This window comes from Anastrepha ludens, chromosome 6, assembly GCF_028408465.1.
Source record: "Anastrepha ludens isolate Willacy chromosome 6, idAnaLude1.1, whole genome shotgun sequence".
Taxonomy (NCBI): Eukaryota; Metazoa; Arthropoda; class Insecta; order Diptera; family Tephritidae; genus Anastrepha; species Anastrepha ludens.
Genome location: NC_071502.1, coordinates 91,857,087 through 91,880,249, shown reverse-complemented (window position 1 = coordinate 91,880,249; position 23,163 = coordinate 91,857,087). Strand labels below are relative to the sequence as shown.

Genomic DNA, 23,163 nt, shown 5'->3' with positions numbered 1-23,163 from the left:
ATGTGCACTACTAAGATTTTGACCGGAGCTGTACATATGCACATACATACATACAATATGTGCATATAAATTTTTAATATGTTAAATATTATTTACCATTTTGTTGTTGTCATTTTGTTAGTAGCACTAGGACAGCTATATTTGTATGTGTTGTACTGTGGCAGTTGTTGCTGTTTACATTATTGCTAATTAAGTTAGGGTTGTATATATCTCCTATAAATAATAATAATAATAATAGCCCCTTAAATATTGTCTTGTAAGTTGGATAGTTTGGTAGCCAATTTTTCATTTCGCCAAATAGTTATCTTGTCTTCATCATTGAAATGAGTGCTGCATTTTGGTTTGAGGTTAGCGCTTGACTTTCGCCATTTAATTTGTTTGAGTTTTATTATCCCGGATTTATATTCGGCTAAGGACTGTCACTCCTGCAATATTACCCGCATATATATGGGGTATGTTTACGCTACAACAACAACAACAACAACAACAACCCGTACTCTTTTGAAACGCGTTTTTTTAAGATATGTTGCGCTTTATTCTGCATACCAAAGCATTTATGGGTTTCCTAATAATAAGAAACATCCCAAAACTTGGCTTAACTTTTTTGTAAACATATTTTTGCTTCTGAAGTTTTCACACGATAATCACCGTTTTTCCCATCAGGGCTTTTTGTGCTACTTATTTCAAAAGATTAGAAGGAAAATTTTGGACAAGTTTCGAATCGAAAAGTTTAATTTTATATTTAATAGATCCCTACACAAACAATTTGCGCAAACTATGTAATCTATGTTCATATTGCACATGCAACCTTGGTGTCTGCTAGCTGTCAAATTGACAAGTTCCGATTGGATTATAAGCACACACTTGAATTTTGACGTACACGTACATGAACTCCCGCAAAATTTCTCTGCTTATGTATTATGTATTATCAATGACATTTCTGTTGGCCATCATTTTTGTGCTTTTTTCGCTCAGACGTTTGCGTTGCCGTTGGTGTTTTTTGCAACCATCTGATTGCAGTGCATTTTCATCGGGTTACGACGTGGAAATTGTGTGAAATAAATGTTAAAAGAATAGTTTAAAATTTTCTAACAGCAACAAACCGATTTGAATAAGCTAATTTGGGGTCCAAACAAAAGTACGAAGTATAAGAAAAGCAAGACGAAAAGTTGTGATAGATCGGTAAAGGCTTTGGGAAAAATATAGCGCTTTCGTGTGTTTGTGTGCGAGTAAAAGCAAAGAAGCGTATTTTTTACTCGCAGCAGAATTAAAAAATAGAGCAAATGAACTTTTGACTTTATCGAGAAGTCAAACACGTGAATTATGTATTTATGCAAGTAAAGGCCAAGAGCAGGTGCAAAGTAAAAATAAATTGTGCTTAAAGTGACAAATCACAAGATCGCCGCACTAAAGGGTAAAGAATTAAAATTTGTTGAATTAAAAAAAAAATTTGAGTGAAGTGTACGAAATCTACCTCTACTGCAACAAACAATTTCAAGTGCACCAACATGCCATCAATCACCTACAAGGAACGCGTACTCAGCGCTCAACAGCTGAAAAAACTGTCGGAACACAAATACGCCTGCAGCAACAGTAGTCTGCTGGATCCATGGCTACAACCATGGTGGAATTGGCTCGTCTCAATGACGCCACTCTGGCTGGCGCCCAATCTCATAACCATTATTGGACTGATTGTCAACATCGCGACAACTTTAATATTAGTATCGTGAGTATCTGAGAAATGTATTTTTGGTACGCAAGTACTTGTCCCAGGGTGCTTTAATCCTCCTTGAGGGTAATAATAGCTTGGCACTTTAGTATAGCAAAATTGAGTGTTGCGTAAACTTTTCGTACTTTAGCGGCCAACCTGTAAATGCGTGTGGCCAGTCCAATTGAGGGAAACATTTTCTGGCTTTTATGCCAGAGTTATGTATTATATTATCGTGAATTATGTGTGAATAATTGGGTCCAATAAAATTTTCTTTATTAGTTCGTTGTTTCTGTGTTTTTTTTTTGCTATTGGAATTTTCCAAATTCCGCAATGCAATTCGCACTTACATTTCCCGTATATTAGCGGTGCCGATGACAACAGCTGCTGCAATAACAACAAGAGCGTCGCTCACTGCGCTGCGTGCAATGCCGTTTGTTGTTATTGAAATAGCTGAAGAAAGAGGATGTACATAGAATAAACCCCCTTACACTTATCGCCAGTTGACGAGGTTGTTCGAATTTGTGGGTGCAAATATGTATGTATGTATATAATAAATGCAGCGGATGCTGGGCAAATGAACATGCAATAAAGTCGATGAGAGAAATGAGAAATCATTAAATGAGGGGCTAACAAAACTGGATATAGGCTGCTGATAAAATTTGTACAAAATTAAGTGAGAAAAAATCTGTAATTTCCTTAAATAATAAAAACAGATTGTTTACATTTAGGAATTTTTATTTTTAATATTTTGTTTTATGGACTTTTATTTCATAATGTTTATGTAAAACTGTTTTATGCTTACAATTATTTCAACTACAATATAAACACAGCCGCTATTTTAACCAAACTATCTTTATTTTTGCCTTTGATGTTCTTTAGCCCCATTATACATTTTAGAAAAAAGGAGAAAGACATTATATATAAATTAGGTAATTTTAATTCGATTACTTTTCACTTTAATTGAGTATTGCTTCCTCGTTTGTTTTTGGTTTACTGTTTTTCTCTTTTGCTGATTGTGCGTTTGTCGCATTATTTTATATGCATAGCCGCGTGTGATTTGACCCTCAAAATGCCGGCCATGAAGAATTTTTCTTGCATTAGGGGGGCTTTTACTTAAACGATTTCTTTTTAAGAGTTGTTAAAAACCGTAAAAAAGCAAATTAGCAAAAAATGGGGCAAATGAAAAATTTTCACATCGTTAAAATGCTAATAAAATTAATCAATCATTAATGTTGTTCATACATACTTATCTTACTTACCTAATAGGACTATGAATAAGTTCGTGCGGTTTTTTTTCGAAATTTGAAACTTTATTGACGTAAAATGGTTACAAATTTAATATTCAAAATATTGTCCATCGCTTACTACTACTTTTTCCCATCTTTCTGGCAATTCACGGATTCCCTTTGTGAAAAATTCGGTCGGTTTTGCCGCAATCCACGAATCGATCCATTTTTTGACTTCATCGTAATTACGGAAGTGCTGGTCAGCCAGGCCATGTTGCATCGATCGGAAGAGATAGTAATCGGATGGCGCAAGGTCTGGACTATACGGCGGGTGGGGTAGGACATCCCATTTGAGCGTTTCTAAGTATGTTTTGACCACTTGTGCAACATGTGGCCGAGCATTGTCATGTTGCAAAATAACTTTGTCGTGTCTATCGGCGTATTGCGGCCGTTTTTCTCGCAGTGCTCGGCTCAAACGCATCAATTGTCGTCGGTAGACATCCCCCGTAATCGTTTCATTCGGTTTCAGTAGCTCATAATACACAACACCCAGCTGGTCCCACCAGATACACAGCATAACCTTCAGGCCATGAATATTCTGCGCCGACGTCGATGTTGAAGCATGGCCAGGGTATCCATACGTTGCCCGACGTTTTGGATTGTCGTAATGGACCCACTTTTCATCGCCAGTCACAATTCGATGCAAAAAACCCTTTCTTTTGTGCCGTTGAAGCAGTTGTTCGCATGCCATAAAACGGCGTTCAACGTCTCTTGGCTTCAATTCATACGGCACCCAATGGCCTACCTTTCGGATCATTCCCATGGCTTTTAAACGTTTGGAAATGGTTGATTGATCAACTCCCAAAGTTTTTGCAACCTCTTCTTGCGTTTGAGCCGGATCTTGATCGAGCAATTCCTCCAATTCGGTATCCATGAACTTTGGCGGCGCACCCTCGCGTTCTTCGTCTTCCAAGCCAAAATCACCACTTTTAAAGCGTGCAAACCACTTCTGGCACGTTCGCTCAAGTTTACGCTTCAAATAAAAAACTTATACTGACGTTTGTGCCTTACGACAGTAGCTCTCCAATGAATGTTTGGAAATGTGGATCGATGGAATAATAATCAAGTTACGCCATCTGTTGTAAAACCGCACGAACTTATAAATAGACCTATTATAATGTTAGTACAGACGTACATACTTAAATTCTTATAAATTTAAAAAATATTTGTAGTGGTTGCTGTTGTTGTTGTTGTTGTTGTAGCATAAACAGTCCTTGGCCGGATAATAATTCGGGCCGTTCTAGTAACGTAGAACCGACTATCGTGGGAACGAGTAATATATGTATTGGCTACAGGCGTACAAGCCGTTTTTTTTTAATTCCAAAAATTAATATTTTTCCAAGCCTTTCGAAAACAAAAAAGGGTAAAAACACAAACTCAATTTTCAAACCTGCACCATTTTCTCAAAAAAATAAAAAATAAAAAAACCGCCACGTACGACGATAGCCATTGATGTATAGATTAAGAATTTTTTTGGTTTTTTGCATTCAGATGATTTTTCACCGCTGTATCGTGGCCACCAGGGTGCATCGGTTTTTTATGACGTCATTGCATTAATATTAATAACAATTGTAGTTTTTAATATTTTTTAATAAAAATTTGTGTCAGTATAGTTGAATATATGTTAAATAAATTATAATTTGTCCGATCCTCAAATAATCATCCCTACTTATAAAATAAAAATTCATCAAAATCACTTAATTTTCACGCGTTCACAGTGGTGTTCCCCCTTATTAGTAAACATTTTGATATACACTACCGGTCAAAAGTTTGGGTTCACTTACATTATTTTGGAATTTTACACAATAAAGTCGGCTTATTAGTGGTTTTGTTTTTAAAACGTGCGTTCTGCTACTAGTTTGAGTTTAGGAGATTGTTATTGTTTACAAAATGACTATGGCAGACGCGTAGATCAAGCATGAACGGGTTATGACTTGCTGCATTCTGCCAATGCGTCTAGTGCCTATTACGCGTAACATCTTACTGCTGCAAAACTCGCTTCAAGAGTTATATTTCTAATTGTTGGTGTAATCTTTGTTATCAAAAAGGTAAGTAAAACAATTTTTTGTATTCCAAAAAATAACTGTTTTACAAAAACTTACATACAAGTCGACGTTATACCAAAATTATCTTCTAATTATTAAAATTTAAATGAAACTACATATTTCTTGTTTTATTATTTAAAATGGGTCGGAAAGCAGAGCTTAGTGTAGAAACACGAGCAGTCATTGTGACACTACATGGAGAAGGCTATTCAACGCGAAAATTTGCTTCGAAATGTAATGTCTCTCAAAATGCTGTCATGTGAACGTTACAAAGAAAGAGCGATACTGGGTGCAATCAGAGTCGTCATCGTTCTGGGAAGCCTAAAACTATGTGAAATGAAGAGGATAAGTTCATATGTGTTGTAAGCAAAAAAAATCGTTTTCTAACAGCCCCTGAAATTCGCGAACAACTCAATTCCTCGCGCGAGGCTCCAGTATCTGTTTCGACGGTACAGCGACGACTAAGAAACTACGGCCTAAAAGGGTGCGTCGCCGCCAAAAAACTTTTACTTCGAAAGCAAAATAAAGTAAAGAGACTTAATTGGGCTAAAAAACATAAAGAGTGGACAACTGAACAGTGGTCTAAAGTCTTGTTTACGGACGAGTCCAAATTTGAAATTTTCAACAAACGACGCCGCCAACATATTGGCCGTTTGTCGCTGAACGCATGATGAACCAATGTGTTGTTCCCATAGTTAAGTATGGTGGAGGGTTAGTGTTAGTCTGGGGATGCTTTGCTGGAGAAAAACTTGGAAACATTATACAAATTAAGGGTATCATGGACAAAAAGGTCTACCACAACATACTTCAACGGCACGCTTTTCCGTGTGGGAAAAGACTTGTGGGCAGCGGATTCGTTTTCCAGCAGGATAACGATCCTAAGCACACTTCAAAATTTTGCCAGGATTACATTGCAGCCAAAGAAAATCAAAAACAACTCAAGTAAATGGAATGGCATCCTCAGTCGCCGGATTGTAACCCGATCGAGTTGCTGTGGGACGAGTTGGTCAGAGAAGTAAGAATATTGCAACCTACTAATACAAAACAACTTTGGACATTTCTACAAAATTGCTGGAATCAAATAACAGCAGAATCTTTGCGTAAATTAGTTGATACGATGCCCAGAATATGCGACGCTGTAATACGAGCTAAAGGAAACGAATCGAGGAAACGAAAATATGAACAAATACTTGCGGGTTTCTTTAAAAGTTAACATATTTTGTATTGAACACAATTACTTTCTGTAAAATAACAATATTAAAAAATCTTTGACGAAGAAAATCATGATTATCTGAAATATTTTTACAATTTTTCAAGTGAACCCAAACTTTTGACCGGTAGTGTATATTTTAAAAGTAACTAAAAATCTTTAGTCATTTATAAGTTCACATTAAGCGTTGTTGCTGTTTGGTGTTCCAGTCCGCTCAAATTGCATACCCTCACAGCTGGTATACAAACATATATGTATGTGAATGTATAAATGCTCCTTACAGAAATTTACTGGTTTAACATGTACATATATTTTGGCGAATTGCTATCTGATCTCTCTCAAAGAGAAAAATATTCAAAATTGTAAACAAACAGAAAACCAGCTAAAACTTATTGAAAGTTTGCTTGCATTGAAAATTATTTATTTATTTTATTTTATTTATTATTAAAGTCAAAACATACAACCATAGGTTATTTTTACAATGATTGACCTTAAGAATAGTTTACATAAAAGGATTAACAGTAAAATCAAAATTAAAATTAAAATTACAGATAGTAGTAAAGAAGTATAAGTTGGAGAAAGTATTAAAAGGAAAGTAAGGTAAAAATAGTAGTAGTAGGAGTAGGGATTAATAGGAAGAGATTTAAAGTACATTCAGCAATTTTCGGCAAGATAGCGAAGCAATTTATTTTTGAAACACGAGCTTTCTTTTATACGTTTAATTTTGTAAGGTAAGGTATTCCAAAGACGGACAGAGAACACAAAGTATTGACGTTCAGTCACCAAACAACTGTATTTCATCGGGACTAAGTTTAACGAACGGCAGGACTTTGAATGCATAAGTCGATCTTGAGGTATCTGGGTTTCTGAGTGTTTATGATCTTGTGTAGAAATTAAGTAAACAAATAGGAAATTGACAAAATATATTTGTATTTTCTTTCTTTTTTCTTCCTTCAGCTGAAATTTTACCATAACCCGGTTCTTTTTTGTATTTGTAGAACCATTAGCAACAACAACCAAAATTTTTAACCAGTCACTTCATTAGTACTCCGCAAAAATTTGTGGGGAATTCTTCATTATTGTGCTACAACAGTTGCATTCCCATTGTAGTATTCCATTGTTGTTATAAGAGCTTAAGAGTTTGTGATTAGACTTATCGAGGGAAATCGAAACCGAAGAAGGTTAAGAAGGAAGTAACAAAGAAAGTTGTTATTGTGACTGGTTTTTGGGATGACCGCGAATTTATTTTATATCGATAGTTCTGGAAAGAACAGCCACTCGAAACTATAATTTCAACGCAAGAATGAAGCAATAAGAACGGTATCACTTATTCACCCACGGAATTTTCATATTTGCCTTTTTCGCTGGCTATATTATCTTGGAAAGATATTAGAAATTGGAAAGGACCGTCTCAGTCAAACGTAGGGTGTTTGATATTTATTTATTTTTCTCTGAAAAAGTGTTATTTTCCTTTCCTTTTTATACCGACACAGTTTCATTTAAATCGGAAAAAAACTTATAAGTCCTTATATTTATAGAATTGATTTTGAAGGCAGCCTCTTAAACATACAATTTATCGTTCCCACTGCAGTCAGTTCTATGTAACCGGAACGACTCGGATTTATATCCGGCCAAGCACTGCTACTTCAGCAGCATTCCCCGTATATGTATGGGGAATGTTTATGCTACAATAACAACAAAATCTAATTTATTTTTCATTTAGTGAAAGCTGTTTTTGTGAAATTAATTGAGTTAATTGAAACTCTTCTTACTGAGATGTTTGTTTACTAAAACCAGTTTTATATACGTATATGTTTATTTATCTCTTTATTACGAATAATATGTGAAAATCTTAACCTTTTACAAAAAAAAGTTAAAATAATTGTGAAATGTGTAATTTTAGCACATTCCGTCTGTAAATATTTGTAAATTTTAACAACTTCAAGCTTGAGTCGCAACTACTTGTAAATACAACATACATACACCTGTGTTCATAATAATAGTAACGCGTCATATTGTAAAGTTTTGACTGTTCACTTTTTTTATTATTTTTATTTTAAATATAGTTTATACTACAGCAAAAACTATGGGAAATATTTAGTATAATGTCTATCGCTTTGAAAAAAGGTTAAAAGGGGGGGGATAGAGGGGTGTATACCCAACCAACTGAAAACCGCACCTGCCGGAGGCCTATAGTTTTTAAGTAATTTAATGTTAAAGTTCTGTAATTTAGCGAAAAGTTGGTGTTGCCATATACCTGAAATACAAACGAAGTCCGTATGCAGGGATGTTCAGCGGAAGGTTCATTGTAAAACTGCAGTATTTTTTTTCTGTAATTTAAATTTGAGAAATATTTTTGAAAATACAAACATACAACTCATCGAAACTTAAAAACGATGATATTAAGCGTATCACAAAAAATAATAAAGTAATTAAAAGCCAAAAATTACGGTTTATAAGTGTATTGTATTGCTTCGATCAGTTTTACAAACGGGTCCTCATTCCTTTTATAAACAGATTTTCTCCACAAAAATTCGATTATCATGTCTGCAAAACAAGTAGGGTGATCGTAGTTGTCTTTATTAAAAAACTCGTTTCCTTTCAAAAAAATAACCCTCATCAGTCCAACTCCGGCTACGCAATCCACAGTATTTTTGCGTAGAATTCCTTTCCGTGTTAAAACCATTGAATCCAAAATTAAAACGTCATATGCGTGTATGTAGTAAGGAGGCTCAATAAACCCCATCCCCATCATTAACACTAAACTCAAATACTTAATTGTTGTTCATATTTTTGTTTTGATTTGCATCCGGCAACAAAATACTGTTGTCATTCCAATCTTCTTCTTATTCGCGTTTAAAATTGGAAAGTGATTGTATGGACAAATGCATTTGCTAATATAAGGATAAAACCAAGTAAAAACTCGCGTGTGAGTGTATATTTGGAGAATTTTAGTGAAGTGTTAAAAAATATATAGTGTAATGTGGCAAATTATAGTGTAGTTCCAGAGGGCATTTTGAAGGCAAATAATTACGAAATTATTATTTCCCGAATAATTTGGAGTTATAAAGAGTGTTCCTTAACACCTTACTAACATCTCCACCAAGTTTCTTTAATAAAGACATTATAGTTTGCTAAAAATGGCCCAATAGACATTATTCTAAATTCCAGCCAAAACCATACAACATAAAGTTTAAAACTTAGTACAAAATTATAAAAAAAAAATTAAAATCTAAATGTCAAACTTTTTACTCAGAATCTTTGAAAAAAATTAGAGTATGTGGTACAAGTTTGGGGAGCTTCAAGAGGCGCGCTGATTTTTGACATTTTGTACATTTTCTCTATATGAAAAAAAATCGAGCTTTCGTTATATGGAAGAAAATACATTCCACCGTCAATAAGAAAATCTAGAAAAACTTTAAAAATCTACACACGAATTTGAGCCATTTTAAACTGGCACAAGTTTATACCAAAATTTTATATGCTACGAAACTGCCTACTCAGAATTTTTCTAAAGATTCTGACTGAAAATTTGGATTTTTGATGAAAATTTATAGAATTGTGTTTAAATTTTGTTTAAAATTGTAAACTATAAGTTGTTGTAATTTGGATTAAATATAAATATACTACATACTTTCATAAAAACATAACAACAAAAAAGGGAAAAATTTTGCAATATGTCGCGCTATTATTATTGTGAACACTTGTGTGTGTACATTCATAAAATATACTAAAAATGTGATTACATACACATGCAGTATCTGCAATTGGTGTCTCTAAATAATTACAAAACTAAAATGAATACATGTAGGTTGGCAAGTATGTATGCCAGTACATACATATTCATCGTATATACATACATATTCATCGTATATACATACATATTTATTAATAATATTTAGCTATTACCGCATGGCTTTCTTCTGATTTTCTCTAGAAAAATTTTCACTACGTTTTTTCGCTCATCTGCTGATTTAATGATCACTTTCATCTATTGACTGTTGCCTATAACCCTGTCGTTATTGCTGTTGCTTTCAAATTTGCTACTGTCTAGCGTTTAGCCACGTCACAGAATTCACAATGGCTACTGGCCGGCGATATTGTGGTGATTGAACCACAACTACATGAGGAGGCGAGTGAGTAAGCGCTGCAAGTAGAGCTGAGCTGATCACTTATTTTTCTACATATTCACATTCATATACATATGTACACACATACTATATGTATATACTCGTAGTAGCCTGTAGATTGTGCACATGCTTGCAGATGATGATGAATAGTTGTCTTTTACTTTGATTGCTGTCTGTGAAGAACGCCCACCTTACTGCAACCCTCCAAAACTGCAATAGTAGTTCAAATTAATTCATAGATTTATTTAAATTAATGATTCATTTAGTTGGTCAGTTTGGATTCTAAATTAATATCTCTGTTTTACATTAACTGGTTACACTGCCAGTTAACTAAATGGTTGGCCAACAGATTGCAGTCATAAATGCTGACTAATTGTGTGTGGTAAAATGACATGGTTTCTATAGGCCAATAGTAAAAAAACAAACACCGCATTGAAGTCTCTCCCTTTCTTTCTCTTTGTTGTTATCTATACTAATATTATAAAGAGGAAAACTTTGTTTGTTTGTTTGTTTGTAACGAATAGGCTCAAAAACTACTGGACCGATTTTAAAAATTCTTTCACCATTCGAAAACTACATTATCCAAGAGTAACATGGATTACATTTTATTTTGGAAAAAAATAGGGTTCCGTAAGATATTTGGATTTTTCGGACACAAACTGAAAAAAATCTTATATACATATGTATAAAATAAAGTGAACTTTTTGTGTGTGTTCGCTAACCGGCCGTGTCTGCACCGAATTAAACCAAACTTACACACATTGTTAAGTAGGTATTGAAGATTATTTCCGTATAGTTTGAGTACCTATTGGTAGATAGGGTCTCGAGATATAGGTCAAAACGTGGACCCGGGTAACCTTCGGACGTGTATGTACAATATGGGTATCAAATTGAAGCTGTTGGTGAATGCCTTAGTACAGAGTATTTTTCATGCCGCTACGTGACTGGGGTCTCGAGATATAGGTCAAAACGTGGACCCGGGTAACCTTTGGTTGTGTACGTACAATATGGGTATCAAATGAAAGCTGTTGATAAGTGCTTTAATACGGGGTAATTTTCATACCCATTGATGACTAGGGTCTGGAAATATATGCCAAAACGTGGACCCGCCGTGTCTTTGCACCGCAGAGTATTTTTCATGCCGCTACGTGACTGGGGTCTCGAGATATAGGTCAAAACGTGGACCCGCCGTGTCTTTGCACCGAATTAAACCAAACTTATGCACATTGTTAAGTAAGTATTGAAAATGGGTTTCGTAAAGTTTGGTTGTAGTTCGGAGCAGTGGCAACGGGTACAGCGTTCTTTTGAGCCAGCCATAGTGTCGCTTACTTTTTTAACGCTTGGGGCGGAACTAAACTGTCAAATTGACAGTGTGAGTTACAATGTGTCAATATTTCTTTCTGATTTGGATGCCATAAGGAAAAAACGTAAGTGCAACATGTAAAAATTGTTTGTGAATTTTTTTGGAGTGGATTTTAGAACAGTGAATAATTTCTTACGAAATTTGAGAATTTAATGTGAAATCCGAATGAAATTATGTGTTCGTGAAAAAAACAATTTTTTTCGTTTTTTTTTTTTTGAAAAATATAAATGGATAATGGTTAAAAAAGCTCCAATGCTTAATAAAACATATAAATTGAAACGAAAAATTCATGGATGATCAGGAAAAAAGACGATTGTTTATTCATATGCGTTGATTTGAAATTTAAAAACAATCTTCTTTTTTCCTGATTTTCAATTTATATTTTATATTTACTCAAAAACAAATAGAAAAACAAAAAATATTGTTTATGCCAAAGCGCTTGAATAAAGAATAAAGAAATAAATAATATGAAAACCATATATTTTCTGTTCTAAACCATATCTATTCTATTTTAGTGTGCCCAGCGAAGGGGGCCGGGTTTGCTAGTATCAACATAAAGTAATCTCCAAGATATTTTGGAACATTTTGCAGGTGTGAGAGTCTTCGGTCGATTTGATTTTTAGAGTGGCAGCTTCAAATCTGTGCTTAGAGAAGTAATGAAAATCGAGAGAGGGAGAGAGAGATCGAGCTTTTTGTTTATTGTCTAATTGAGTGCCAAGTTGCTTAACTGATATTAAACAAATTTTTGACGGAATTTTACTTTGTTTGCACTATAACTGAAGAAATGAATTGGGAAAGTTGTATTAGAATGTTTTGTTGAGTAAATGAAAAGGTAATGTGATACAACAATGCGCTAAGCATTAAAATTGTGACAAATATTGAAAAAAAGATTAGTTTTCATTTTTATTGTACTTTTTTATTTTGTTTTTAACTTATAAATTTAAGCCTTGTATTGAGATTTTATATGTGCATTTTTTTGTTTTTCTGACAAAAATCAATATACATATTTTTATAAATGAGAAGTCTGACCAATGGTTGCATTAAATGTATTATTATATAGGGTTTTCCAATAAGAGGTGTTATTTTGATATTCAAAGAGAAATGCTACTTTTTAATATAAATGATCGGATATTTATTTCATTACAAAGAGGAAGGTATGCCGTTAATAGTGGAAAATAACAACAGGTAAATGACCACCACGCTTACAGGACAATATCTTTGTCATGAAATTTTCAATAACCGCATTGCAAAATGGCTGCCCTATGTCCTCGATAGTCTCACGAATTCCATCTTTGAGGTCTTGAATCGACCCTGGGCTGTTGACGTAGACCTTCTTTTTCACGTGGTCCCAAAGAAAAAAGCCACAAGATGTTAAATCACAAGATCTCGGTGGCCAATTGTGATCACCTCTTCGAGAGATAACACGGTTCGGAAACTTTTCCCGTAAAAGATCAATGGTTTCGTTGCTTGTGTTGTCCAGATCAATACCATCCAATTCCGGTCATAAAAATCGTTCATCATCTCTCGATAACGCAATTCTATTCAAAATAACACCTGTTATTGGAAAACCCTTTATATATATATATTAGGGCGGGTCGATTTAAAAATCGCTCATTGCTCTGTGGAAATCGTATTCTAGGGATCAAAGTAAGAAACTTTGCCGAAGGAACCATACCTCTAAAACGAATTCTGATGTCCCCCAATTTCAAAATATCACCATTTTTGGCCTTTACATGAAAAAATCAGCTAAATGGCTATGTTTTTTCTTTGTTTTTATTTATTTACAATAATATCTATTTTTTCTCTTAAGAAATTTATTTAGTTAGAACATATGTAAATAAAAAATAATAATTTAAGTGAGTTATAGAAAAGAAACTAAAAAGTTCGACCCAAATTGGGGGACATCAGAATTCGTTTTAGAGGTATGGTTCCTTCGTCAAAGTTTCTTATTTTGATCCCTAGAATATGATTTTCACAGAGCAATGGGCGATTGTTTTGCCTGCCCACAAATCGACCCGGCCTAATATATATATAATTGGCGCGTGCACCCTTTATGGGTGTTTGAACGAGCTCCTCCTCCTATTTGTGGCATGCGTCTTGATGTTGTTTCCCTAATGGAGGGACCTACAATTTCAAGCCGACCCCGAACGGCAGATATTTTTTATGAGGAGCTTTTTCATGGCAGAAATACACTCGGAGGTTTGCCAATGCCTGCCGAGGAGTGACCGCTATTAGGAAAATCTATTTCTTCATTTTGGTCTTTCACCGAGATTTGAACCTACGTTGTATCTGAATTCCGAATGCTAGTCACGTACTAATCTATTCGACTACGGCGGCCGCCGTTACATATTTACATAGGTATATAATATAATGTTATATAAAATTACTTCTGAAATAAAAAAAGTCGCTACAGTCGCTTCCACGGCATCAAACTAGAGCTTTGGATAGTCAGGTAGCGAGTAATGCGAGTAGCTCTATACCCCCTTGAATTTCCGGTCATTACTTAACTGCTCAAATAGATATTTGTTTGAAAATTTCGAATCTTTGCACAATTTGATCAACTGAACAGAGATTTAAAATTTTATTTTTCAGCATTTAGTTTTCTAATGACATTAGCACTGTATGAACAATTGGTCAAACTTAAAAAAAAAAATTTTGATAAAATAATCAAAACAAGCATAGGTTAAATTACTCAAAATCGCGATATATTCGAGCTCATGCTTCAAAATGTTCGAGTAATGAGCATCGAACAGCTGTGCGGGTACTCGTTGCTCATATGAGAACTCTAAACGAAACGAAACGAGGCGGCCCGAACTTATCACTGAGCAAGGATTGTCACTTAAGAAGTATTTCCTAAAAATCATGGGTACTGTTTATGTTGTAAAAATAGCAACAACAACGACAATTAACTATGGTGCATACCAGGTTTATTTTGTCCGGTGTTGGCTAAGAACAGGATTGCGGTGTTTTTTTAAATTTAATCTGACTTTTTCATTTTTGTATTTGATCTGACTTTTTTTAATTTTTTTTATTTGATCTGACTCTTTTTATTTTTTATTTGATCTGATCTTTTTTTATTTTTTTTTATTTGGTCTGACTTTCATTTTTGTATTTGATCTGACTTTTATTGTTTTTTATTTTATTTTTTTATTTGATCTGACTTTTATTTTTTTATTTGATCTAATTTTTTTTAATTTTTTAGAGTTAGATCCTTTTTTATTTTTTTATTTGATCTGATTTTTCTTATTATTTATTTGATCCGACTTTTTTAATTTTTTTCTATATTTTTTCGCTTTTCTTTTTGATTTTTTTTCAGTTTCTTAATTTTTTTATATGCACATATATTTTTTTCTTTTGCTAAGCACACCAAAACACAACTAATTCTTATATTTTTCAAGAAGCTCTTATATTTTTCCTTTCGATCTTGACTATAAGTTTAGGTAGATATGTATGTATGTAGTAAATTATAATATCCAATTTAAAAATAAAATACCAACCAACTTTGTTTAAAATTTTACTAACTTAATTACCTTCAATTGACACTGGTTATACAGGAGAGACCGTCAGGTGTGCCTGTGTATGTACACGTGTACACCTGTGTTCACAAGAATAGCAGCGCGACATGTTGCAAAGTTTATACTATTTTTGTTTTTTTTTATAGAAATAGGGTTTATACTACAACAAAGACCATATAACTTAAAGTTTCAAACTCGGCAAAATTTTGAAAGATTAAATAAATTTTCATTAAAATTTCAAACTTACTCAGAATCCTATATGAATCTAGTATGCAGTTATAAACAACTTTGAATTTTTGTATAATAAAGTGTCAGTTAGAAGCGGCTGGAAAAGCGCATCGTTTTTCAATTTTTTTTTTTTTTTATTAATATATTTTTTTTTTTTTTTTTGCTGGTCTTCTGGTTTGCGCGTTTGCTCCATTCGAGCTCTCGTTATATGGCATAAAATGCATAAAATGCATAACAAAGTAAACAAAAAAAACTATCAAAAAATAATGCTCCTTTTGAGTCACTTTAAACTTGCTTCGGAACTACAAAACCTAATTTTTTCTAAAAATTCTGTTTGAAATTCTAATGAAATTTTGTTAATTTTCTTAAATTTGGTTGTAGTATAAACCATATTTTTATAAAAAAAAATTAAATAAAAAATAAATAAATAGCCTCGTGTTATTATTGTGAACACAGATGTACGTACATACATATCTGTATGTACGTATGCATGCGAATAAATTGCCGGTTATGCGATCTCACATCCAACGTCTCACGATGCCACTATAGGGTCAATTACATTGATACTAATTTTAATTAAGAATAGCGTAAAAAAGCAACTATCGGAAGGCTAATACAGTGGCAAAGAGCATAGGGGCACCCCGAGGGTTAAACAAGAAGCTAGCGAATAAAACGGCGAATTGTTAAAATATACCATTTTGAAAGCAAAATTAATGAATAAAATTTGCTATTGCAGGTATTTTTGTTTTCACATGCCGCCGGTACGTGTATGACCGTAAATGGTTACCTCGAATTTCGTAATTTTCTTTTTGTTTGTTTAAAATCGGGGCGTCATGTACTTTTTATTTCGCTATTAATTAGGTACTTATTTTTTCTAGCTTTTTATTCTATTACACAAACAATTTGTTGATCCCTCTAGCTTATGCAGCTTTGACAAACTTCTAATGTTGTATGTATGAGTGTTCATATGTCGATATGTATATGTGTGCATGTAAAAAATTTCGTTATGCCTGCGAATATTCGTATGGTAGCAAACATTTGCCTTCTTAGAGACAAGTCAAGATCTTTACATATATGCTTTATATGCGAATTACGTGCGAATTTAGGCCATCTGGTAATGACAATGCACTCAACATTTTTCCTGATATACGAATCTACACTGACAAGCGATATTATAACATAGTGAATTGTTTTTTTCTTTTTAGTTTGCTCTCCTTCTCGGCTCATACTACCGCAAAGGAGTGCATAACATAAAATGAGTTGATTGTCTAATTGAGGACCAAGTGATTTAATTGATATTAAAAAAAAACTGCTGCGGCTCATACTACCGCGATCGCTACTAAAATTCAAAACCCCTACAAAGTCCTCAAGCCGCTAGCTAATATATAAGCACTTAGGGCAAGGGCAAAGTCACGTTGCTGGTGACATTTACTTAGTGTTGAAATAAATTCTGTGACAAATTTTAGAATGCATACGGCGAGAAAAAATTTGCAGAAAAAAGTTCCGTTATTTTTTCTTATTGCATTGTCTACTCATAAATTATACTCAGTTTCGTGGCAAATTTCGCGTGTTAACAGCGGAGTGTGGAGCTTAGGAAAATCGCATTGCAGAGATTCCATTACATAAGTGGGGTTAAAGTGCATGTGAGATCCACGAATTGCTGGAAAATCTTAATATTATATTTCGAGAATGTTGGTTTACCGTACGAGCAATCGTTTTTTTTTAAACATCTGAAGTGACAGACAGAAAAAGAAGTGCTTGTCGTCGCGTGATGCGAACCAGTGCAGCCATAAAAGCCATTTGTGGAAGAATTCACAGAAATCCCCTTAGAAAGCAGAAAATCATGTCCAGGGAAATCAATATATCGACCAGATCCATGTCAAGACTAATTAGAGATGATCGCCACATGAAAGCCTTCCGTCGCTCAACTGGTCATCTTTTGACAATGCGCTTGAAGAAAATTAGACTCGACAGATGCAACGGCCTTGAGAATATTCTTTTCATAGATGAGAAAATTTTCACTGTTGAAGAAGTTTTTAATAAGCAAAACGACAGAATTTATGCGTCTAAAGACGCAATAAATGTTGTTCCAAGGGTTCAGCGTGGCCACCATCCAGCTTTCGTAATGGTTTTGTGGGGTGTTTTAAAGACGTTACATCTCTTAATTTCTGCGAAAAAGGGATTAAGACCGAAGACCAGGAGTACCAGGAGTATGTCTTAGAATGTATGGTGAAGCAGTACTCTATTCAATGGAAGGCGTTGAACCTTCAAGCAAGATTCCACTCTAGCTCATTAGGCAAAAACCACCTAACAGTGACTAAAACACAATATTTCTGGGATCATAGCCGTAAAAGATTGGCCGTCTGGAAGTACAGATCTGAATCCATTGGACTAAAGTTTTGTGGTCAGAATTAGAGAATATGGCCTGTCGAAGACCTCACAGAACTTTGTAGAGTCTCAAGCAATCTTTGGTTCGAGTAGCGACGTTAATAGCTGAATGGCCTAATCAATTGAAGGCTTGTCCAAAACGAAATGGTGACCATTACGAATGAAAATTTTAATTTTTTTTATATTTACATGAGTAAATAAAACTAAATTCATTAAAACAAACATTAAAATTTCATATCTATAACGGAGACTTATGGCAGGACTAAGTTTATAAAAATACAGTTTATTATGTTTATATTAGGATACGCTTTGCATAGTACGGGCGGCATATAAATGCCAAGCCATACATTAAGTCAATGGAAGCTCTTGATTGCAAGATTTTAAGGGCAATATGCGATTATTTGAAGTGGCGTTGATTTTGTTAGCTGGCGATTTTTGCCAAGCACTTCAAGTAATTTCAGTCTCAACCTCAGCTGCTGGACTAAAGGTGTGTCTCAAATAATCCATTCTTTGGCGCCAGATTCACGTACAAATAGTGCATACGAGTACATGCGTTTGCAATGGCAGCGTGATACATAAACAGTTCACTCTGCCAAACAATTGTTAGATTTAGGAAATGGAAAAGTGCCAATCGACAAAACAACAAATTGTGTTACGTTCCCACCTGATTTTTACAAAATGACTCAGCATATCGCAGAATTCCGTAATTGCCCAGCATCAAATGCAAATTCAGAAGTCTAAATCGGTTACGTAAGCGTGCATTGATGGTTGCCAAAAACATTGATTTTAATTCCAACAACACCAACATCACATACACAACCGATGCTGTAATTAAAGATGAGAATATCGTCAATGTTGCGTAACTATTGAATTCCTACTTTCACTTAAATTGCTAAGCATTCCCCCCGACATGTGATTGGAACTTATTATTTCATTTGGCAACATTGATTCACAATTTAAACGAAGTGACCATGGTTACTGGAAGATATGAAGAGACGATTGATGAGAGGCGATGTTGTTGTTGTAGCAGTTTACAAAACTGCCAAATACAGCAAAGCCATCGGTCGTCTAATGATAGGCCCAGGAAGCAGGCTGTTTCAAAAGTGTGTCACCAGAGGAAAAGTGGCGTTAGTTGAGTAAGTTTATGTGAGCATGTGAAGACGTAGTTGGTGCCGGATATGTGTTGAATATATAGGGTTGTTCAATAGGTGCGCCTCAACTTTTTTCCGATATGGAGGGCGAACGACGCAATATTTTTTATTTTTCGCTTGTCATTTGTAAACTTCATTAGTATACATTTCATCATGGAAGGCTACACACTTGAGCAACGATTGCAAATCATGCAAATTTTTTATGAAAATAATCGTTCTGTTGCTGCTACTTTAACACGTTGGCTGCCACGTCGCACGTTTTCATGCGACACCTAAATGTTACCCTGAGGTCACGTCACACATTTTTGTACATTTTAATATGGAATTTTACATAGAATTTGGATTCTCTGGCCTGTGGTAAACATTTTGGTGTATTTCCCATGGCCGTTGCGTATTTTTAATGGTATTTTTTTGGATAATAAAAAAAAAATTTTAAAAATTAATTCATTTATGAACAAAACAAATATAAAAATATATATGTATGTAAATTCAAATGGAAATCAGTAGAATAACAATAAACTTAAAAATTCATTTTTTTAATGGAGATCAGGGCAAAAATTAATTTTTCTGGTGGAAATATTTAGGAAAACATTCTACACATAGTTGCGGTTTATTGGGCAGTCGGTGGTGGTCCTTTTCAAGCTCTTTCTGGCTGTTACTCTATCAGCAGATTTTTTTGACATGGCATAACACAATACACAAGCACGCCTTATTGTTTTTCCGTTGTCGTCCTTTCTTTTTTCTATAAAATGTTTTCCTTTTGTTATGGGTTCTGGAGACATGAAGTCCAACAAGGCATTTGAAGTCTCCTGCCGGAACTTGGTTATTGAAATTTGTTTGTTTGTAGCCTTTTTTATATATTATAAAGGCATTTACGACAGACATTCCTAGTAACAGTTCAAAAGCCACTTTGCGGTACCACTTAACACCTCTTCTGAGAGTGGTGGCGTAGGCGGTCATTTGATCGGATATATCAACACCTAATTTGGCTTTGTTGTAATCAATAACAGCAAGAGGTTTTTCAAAAGCTCGTTGCCTTCGCTTTCTGGTGGAAAACTAAGTAAAATAAACCAAAAATATCAAAAACAACTCAAAAACTACAAAAAATTACTGTTGCACATTTTGGTGCGACGTGGCCCCACAACATGTTTTATGATTACCGTGGCCGTGTCGCACGAAAATGTGCGACATAAAAAAACCATTATAACTGCAAAATTAGCGACCAAAATAAAGTCGCAAGTGGTCAAAACTTATTTTTAGGCACTAAGAAACAAAAAAGAACATAAATAAGTTGTTGGCCTCAGGTGACCAAAATTGTTAAATGACACTGCTACTGAACGATCAAAATTATAAAAAGGCTTTGGCAGCCAGCGTGTTAAGAGCACTACGGCCATTTTACGGTCCATATAACAAGCCGTCCTGTTTTGGGGTTATGTGAAGTCATTGGTCTACAGTAACAAGCCGGCGACGATTTGTGAGCTCAGAGCCAATATTGAACGCGAAATTGCTGGAATTTCGACCGATTTATGCAAAAGAGTGGTCGAAAATTGGGTTCAACGATTGGACTTCGTAAAACGTGCACGCGGTGGTCATGCAAAAGAAATCGAATTTCATACTTAAATGTATATGTTCAAACTCGATAATAAAAAAAAAATTAGTTAAAAAAGTCAAACCGTTTGTGTTTTATTCAAAAAAGTTCAAAAGTTGAAGCGCTCTTACTGAAAAACCCTATATATTGGTCAATTCTGGATAACTGGTATTTTAACCTGCTACAATATCCAGAACGAAATTGTGTGAGTATAATGCGGATTTCATGAGATAAATGAAGCTCTTCGTCTGCTATGGTATCGATAACGATTTTCGGAGATCAACAGTTGCTAAATGTGGTGGGGGACTCTGTTGTTGTTGTTGTAACAGCATAAACATTCCCCATACATGTACGGGGAATGCTGCTGGAGTGACAGTTGGTCGTTTCGGTAACGTAGAACCTACTGCCGTGAAAACGTAAGGTACTATCGGGTGTTTTTGTTGTTGCAACAGTTTATCTCGATGAATGTGGGTGATAATAGGTACGTTGTTTTTGTTGTTGTTGCCGTTTATTAAGTCCTGCCTGGCACGTTGAAGTCATCAGTCATCGTCGTCAACCTCATCTAACAACAAACTCAACCCGGACATATGTATGATATGTTGAGCATGTCGATGTCGATTCTGGATAGGTTGTATAGGGTGGGCCATATAGCGTTTGCTTTTTGAACCACCTATTTTTTTGAGAATGGTAACACAAATGACATGTCAAATGTCTGGTCTGGCGGCATCATCGGGACATTTTTTTTTTTTCAGAAAATGAGCGAGGAGCCGCGGTTACAGTAAATGGCGAGCGTTACCGTGACATGCTCAACGAGTTGTTTCCAAAAATTGAAGATGATCACATGGACGACATTTGGTTTCACACTGCCAAAGTTACACTCGAACTTTTGGCTACCGTTTTTTGAAAACCGAATAATCAGCCGAAATTCCGATATCAATTGGCCGCCTCGGAGCTGTGATTTAAGCCCGTTGGACTATTTTTTGTGGGGAGCCGTTAAGGGCAAATGCTACGCGAACCATTCAGAGACGATTGATGCTTTAAAACACGAAATCGAAGTTGCCATTCATGAAATTGGAGCCCAAACAATCGAAAATGTGCTTAAAAATTGGGTTGAACGAATGGCCTACTGTAAAGCCAGTCGTGGCAGTCATTTGAACGATATTATTTTTTGTTCACAAATGACAATGTTCAATCTTCAAAATAAAAAAAAAGTTTGAAAAAATATTGATTAGTTTTTTTTTATAGCCGATTCAAAAAGCAAAGTTTAAATGGCCCACCCTATAGTTTAACCTAATATAATACAATATCCTGAACGAAATTGGACCAAGCTGGCACGGATAGGTCATAGAATGTCTCACCATAAGGTACCAGTGCCATTTTCTTAGAATTTTATTTCTGAGCCATTGATGTGGACCTATCTGGCTATTACTTCTGACCTGCAAACCGGGGAAGCTGATCTGAATGTTTTGAATTGACCATTCTATGGCCAGCTATAGTTTATTTCATAGATCAATCAGAGTTACGCTTAAATTGGTAATATTTTTGTTAAATTAATGGCGCACACACACAGAGTATTGACATACTCTTTCGCCAGAAAAATGATCTAGAGGTTTTCCATTGTCTTTGGTATTTTTGTATCTAACCCAAAAATCCAAAGATCTTCCATCCAGGTGTCATTCCGTTTGTTATTTATTAGTAACTCTAATCTGAGTATCTTTTCGAAGTTAGCGGTGCAGTTGATGTTATGTCTGGAGTTGAGTTCAGGAGAACCGTTTAATTATTCACATGCTCCGTGAGGGTACGAGTATAAGCTTTCCTTCTCAAACCCATCTCTACCGAAGTTCAAGGACTTGATTATCTACTTTATCCCGCAGCTACACGAAACTCGAAACATTTGTTTGTAAGTTTGCTGACCTCTGTTGGAAGGATGAATGATTCAGGGTGTACAATCTGATACACTTGTCGCCGATCTCAATTACTTTCAGCGCAAGAAAGGTAAAAAAACCCTTTATAAGCTCCGGCTGCAGAATAATTCCTGTTTTGCTATGAATGTTCTCTGAACTCTTCTGCATACAGTTGGAGTGTAGGTCAATAGGTTGTAATTTATTTTTGTTTTTAAACAAATCAGTCAATACTTTCTTTGATTGCAATTTGCATTCGTTCCGCATACATAGGTACTATATAACAATAATTCACACACTCAGTCGCAGTGCAGCTGCGATCAATTTACTCAATTATCTATAACAAAAATAAGAAATAGAACAAAAAATGCATGTGAATGGGGTCCCGGATCCCATTGTCACTATGTACTTTATATTCATTATGGTATTCTTATTTTTTGGTATTCTTTTTTTTATTATAATTTGAATTGAAATCAGCAGTCGGGGCGCAAAGGCTACACATTACGTAATAAATTTCATGCTAAAATATTTTTTTTTGTTAACTATCAATTTAAATACAAAATCTGCGACTGTTATCAGGAGTTGCGTTCGTATTTACGTTATTTTTTATCATTCAAAGCGTCTTTCTGACGTTATCACATACATAT

General features: G+C 34.8%; 1 protein-coding gene across 7 annotated transcripts in view; it reads left to right on the top strand.

Annotated features, from left to right (window-relative positions):
• Nucleotides 1–918: 918 nt before the first annotated feature.
• The window catches only part of LOC128868392 (cholinephosphotransferase 1), a 58,240-nt gene continuing 35,995 nt past the window's right edge, over nucleotides 919–23,163 (top strand). For 4 of the 7 annotated variants that reach the window (XM_054110432.1, XM_054110435.1, XM_054110433.1 and 1 more), the window contains exon 1: nucleotides 920–1,726. In XM_054110432.1, coding sequence (XP_053966407.1) covers nucleotides 1,509–1,726 — 218 coding nt within the window. In that variant the 5' untranslated portion in view covers nucleotides 920–1,508. Of the gene's footprint in view, nucleotides 1,727–23,163 lie in introns of all 7 variants that reach the window. The other 3 variants (XM_054110430.1, XM_054110434.1, XM_054110431.1) reach the window with 2 other exon arrangements.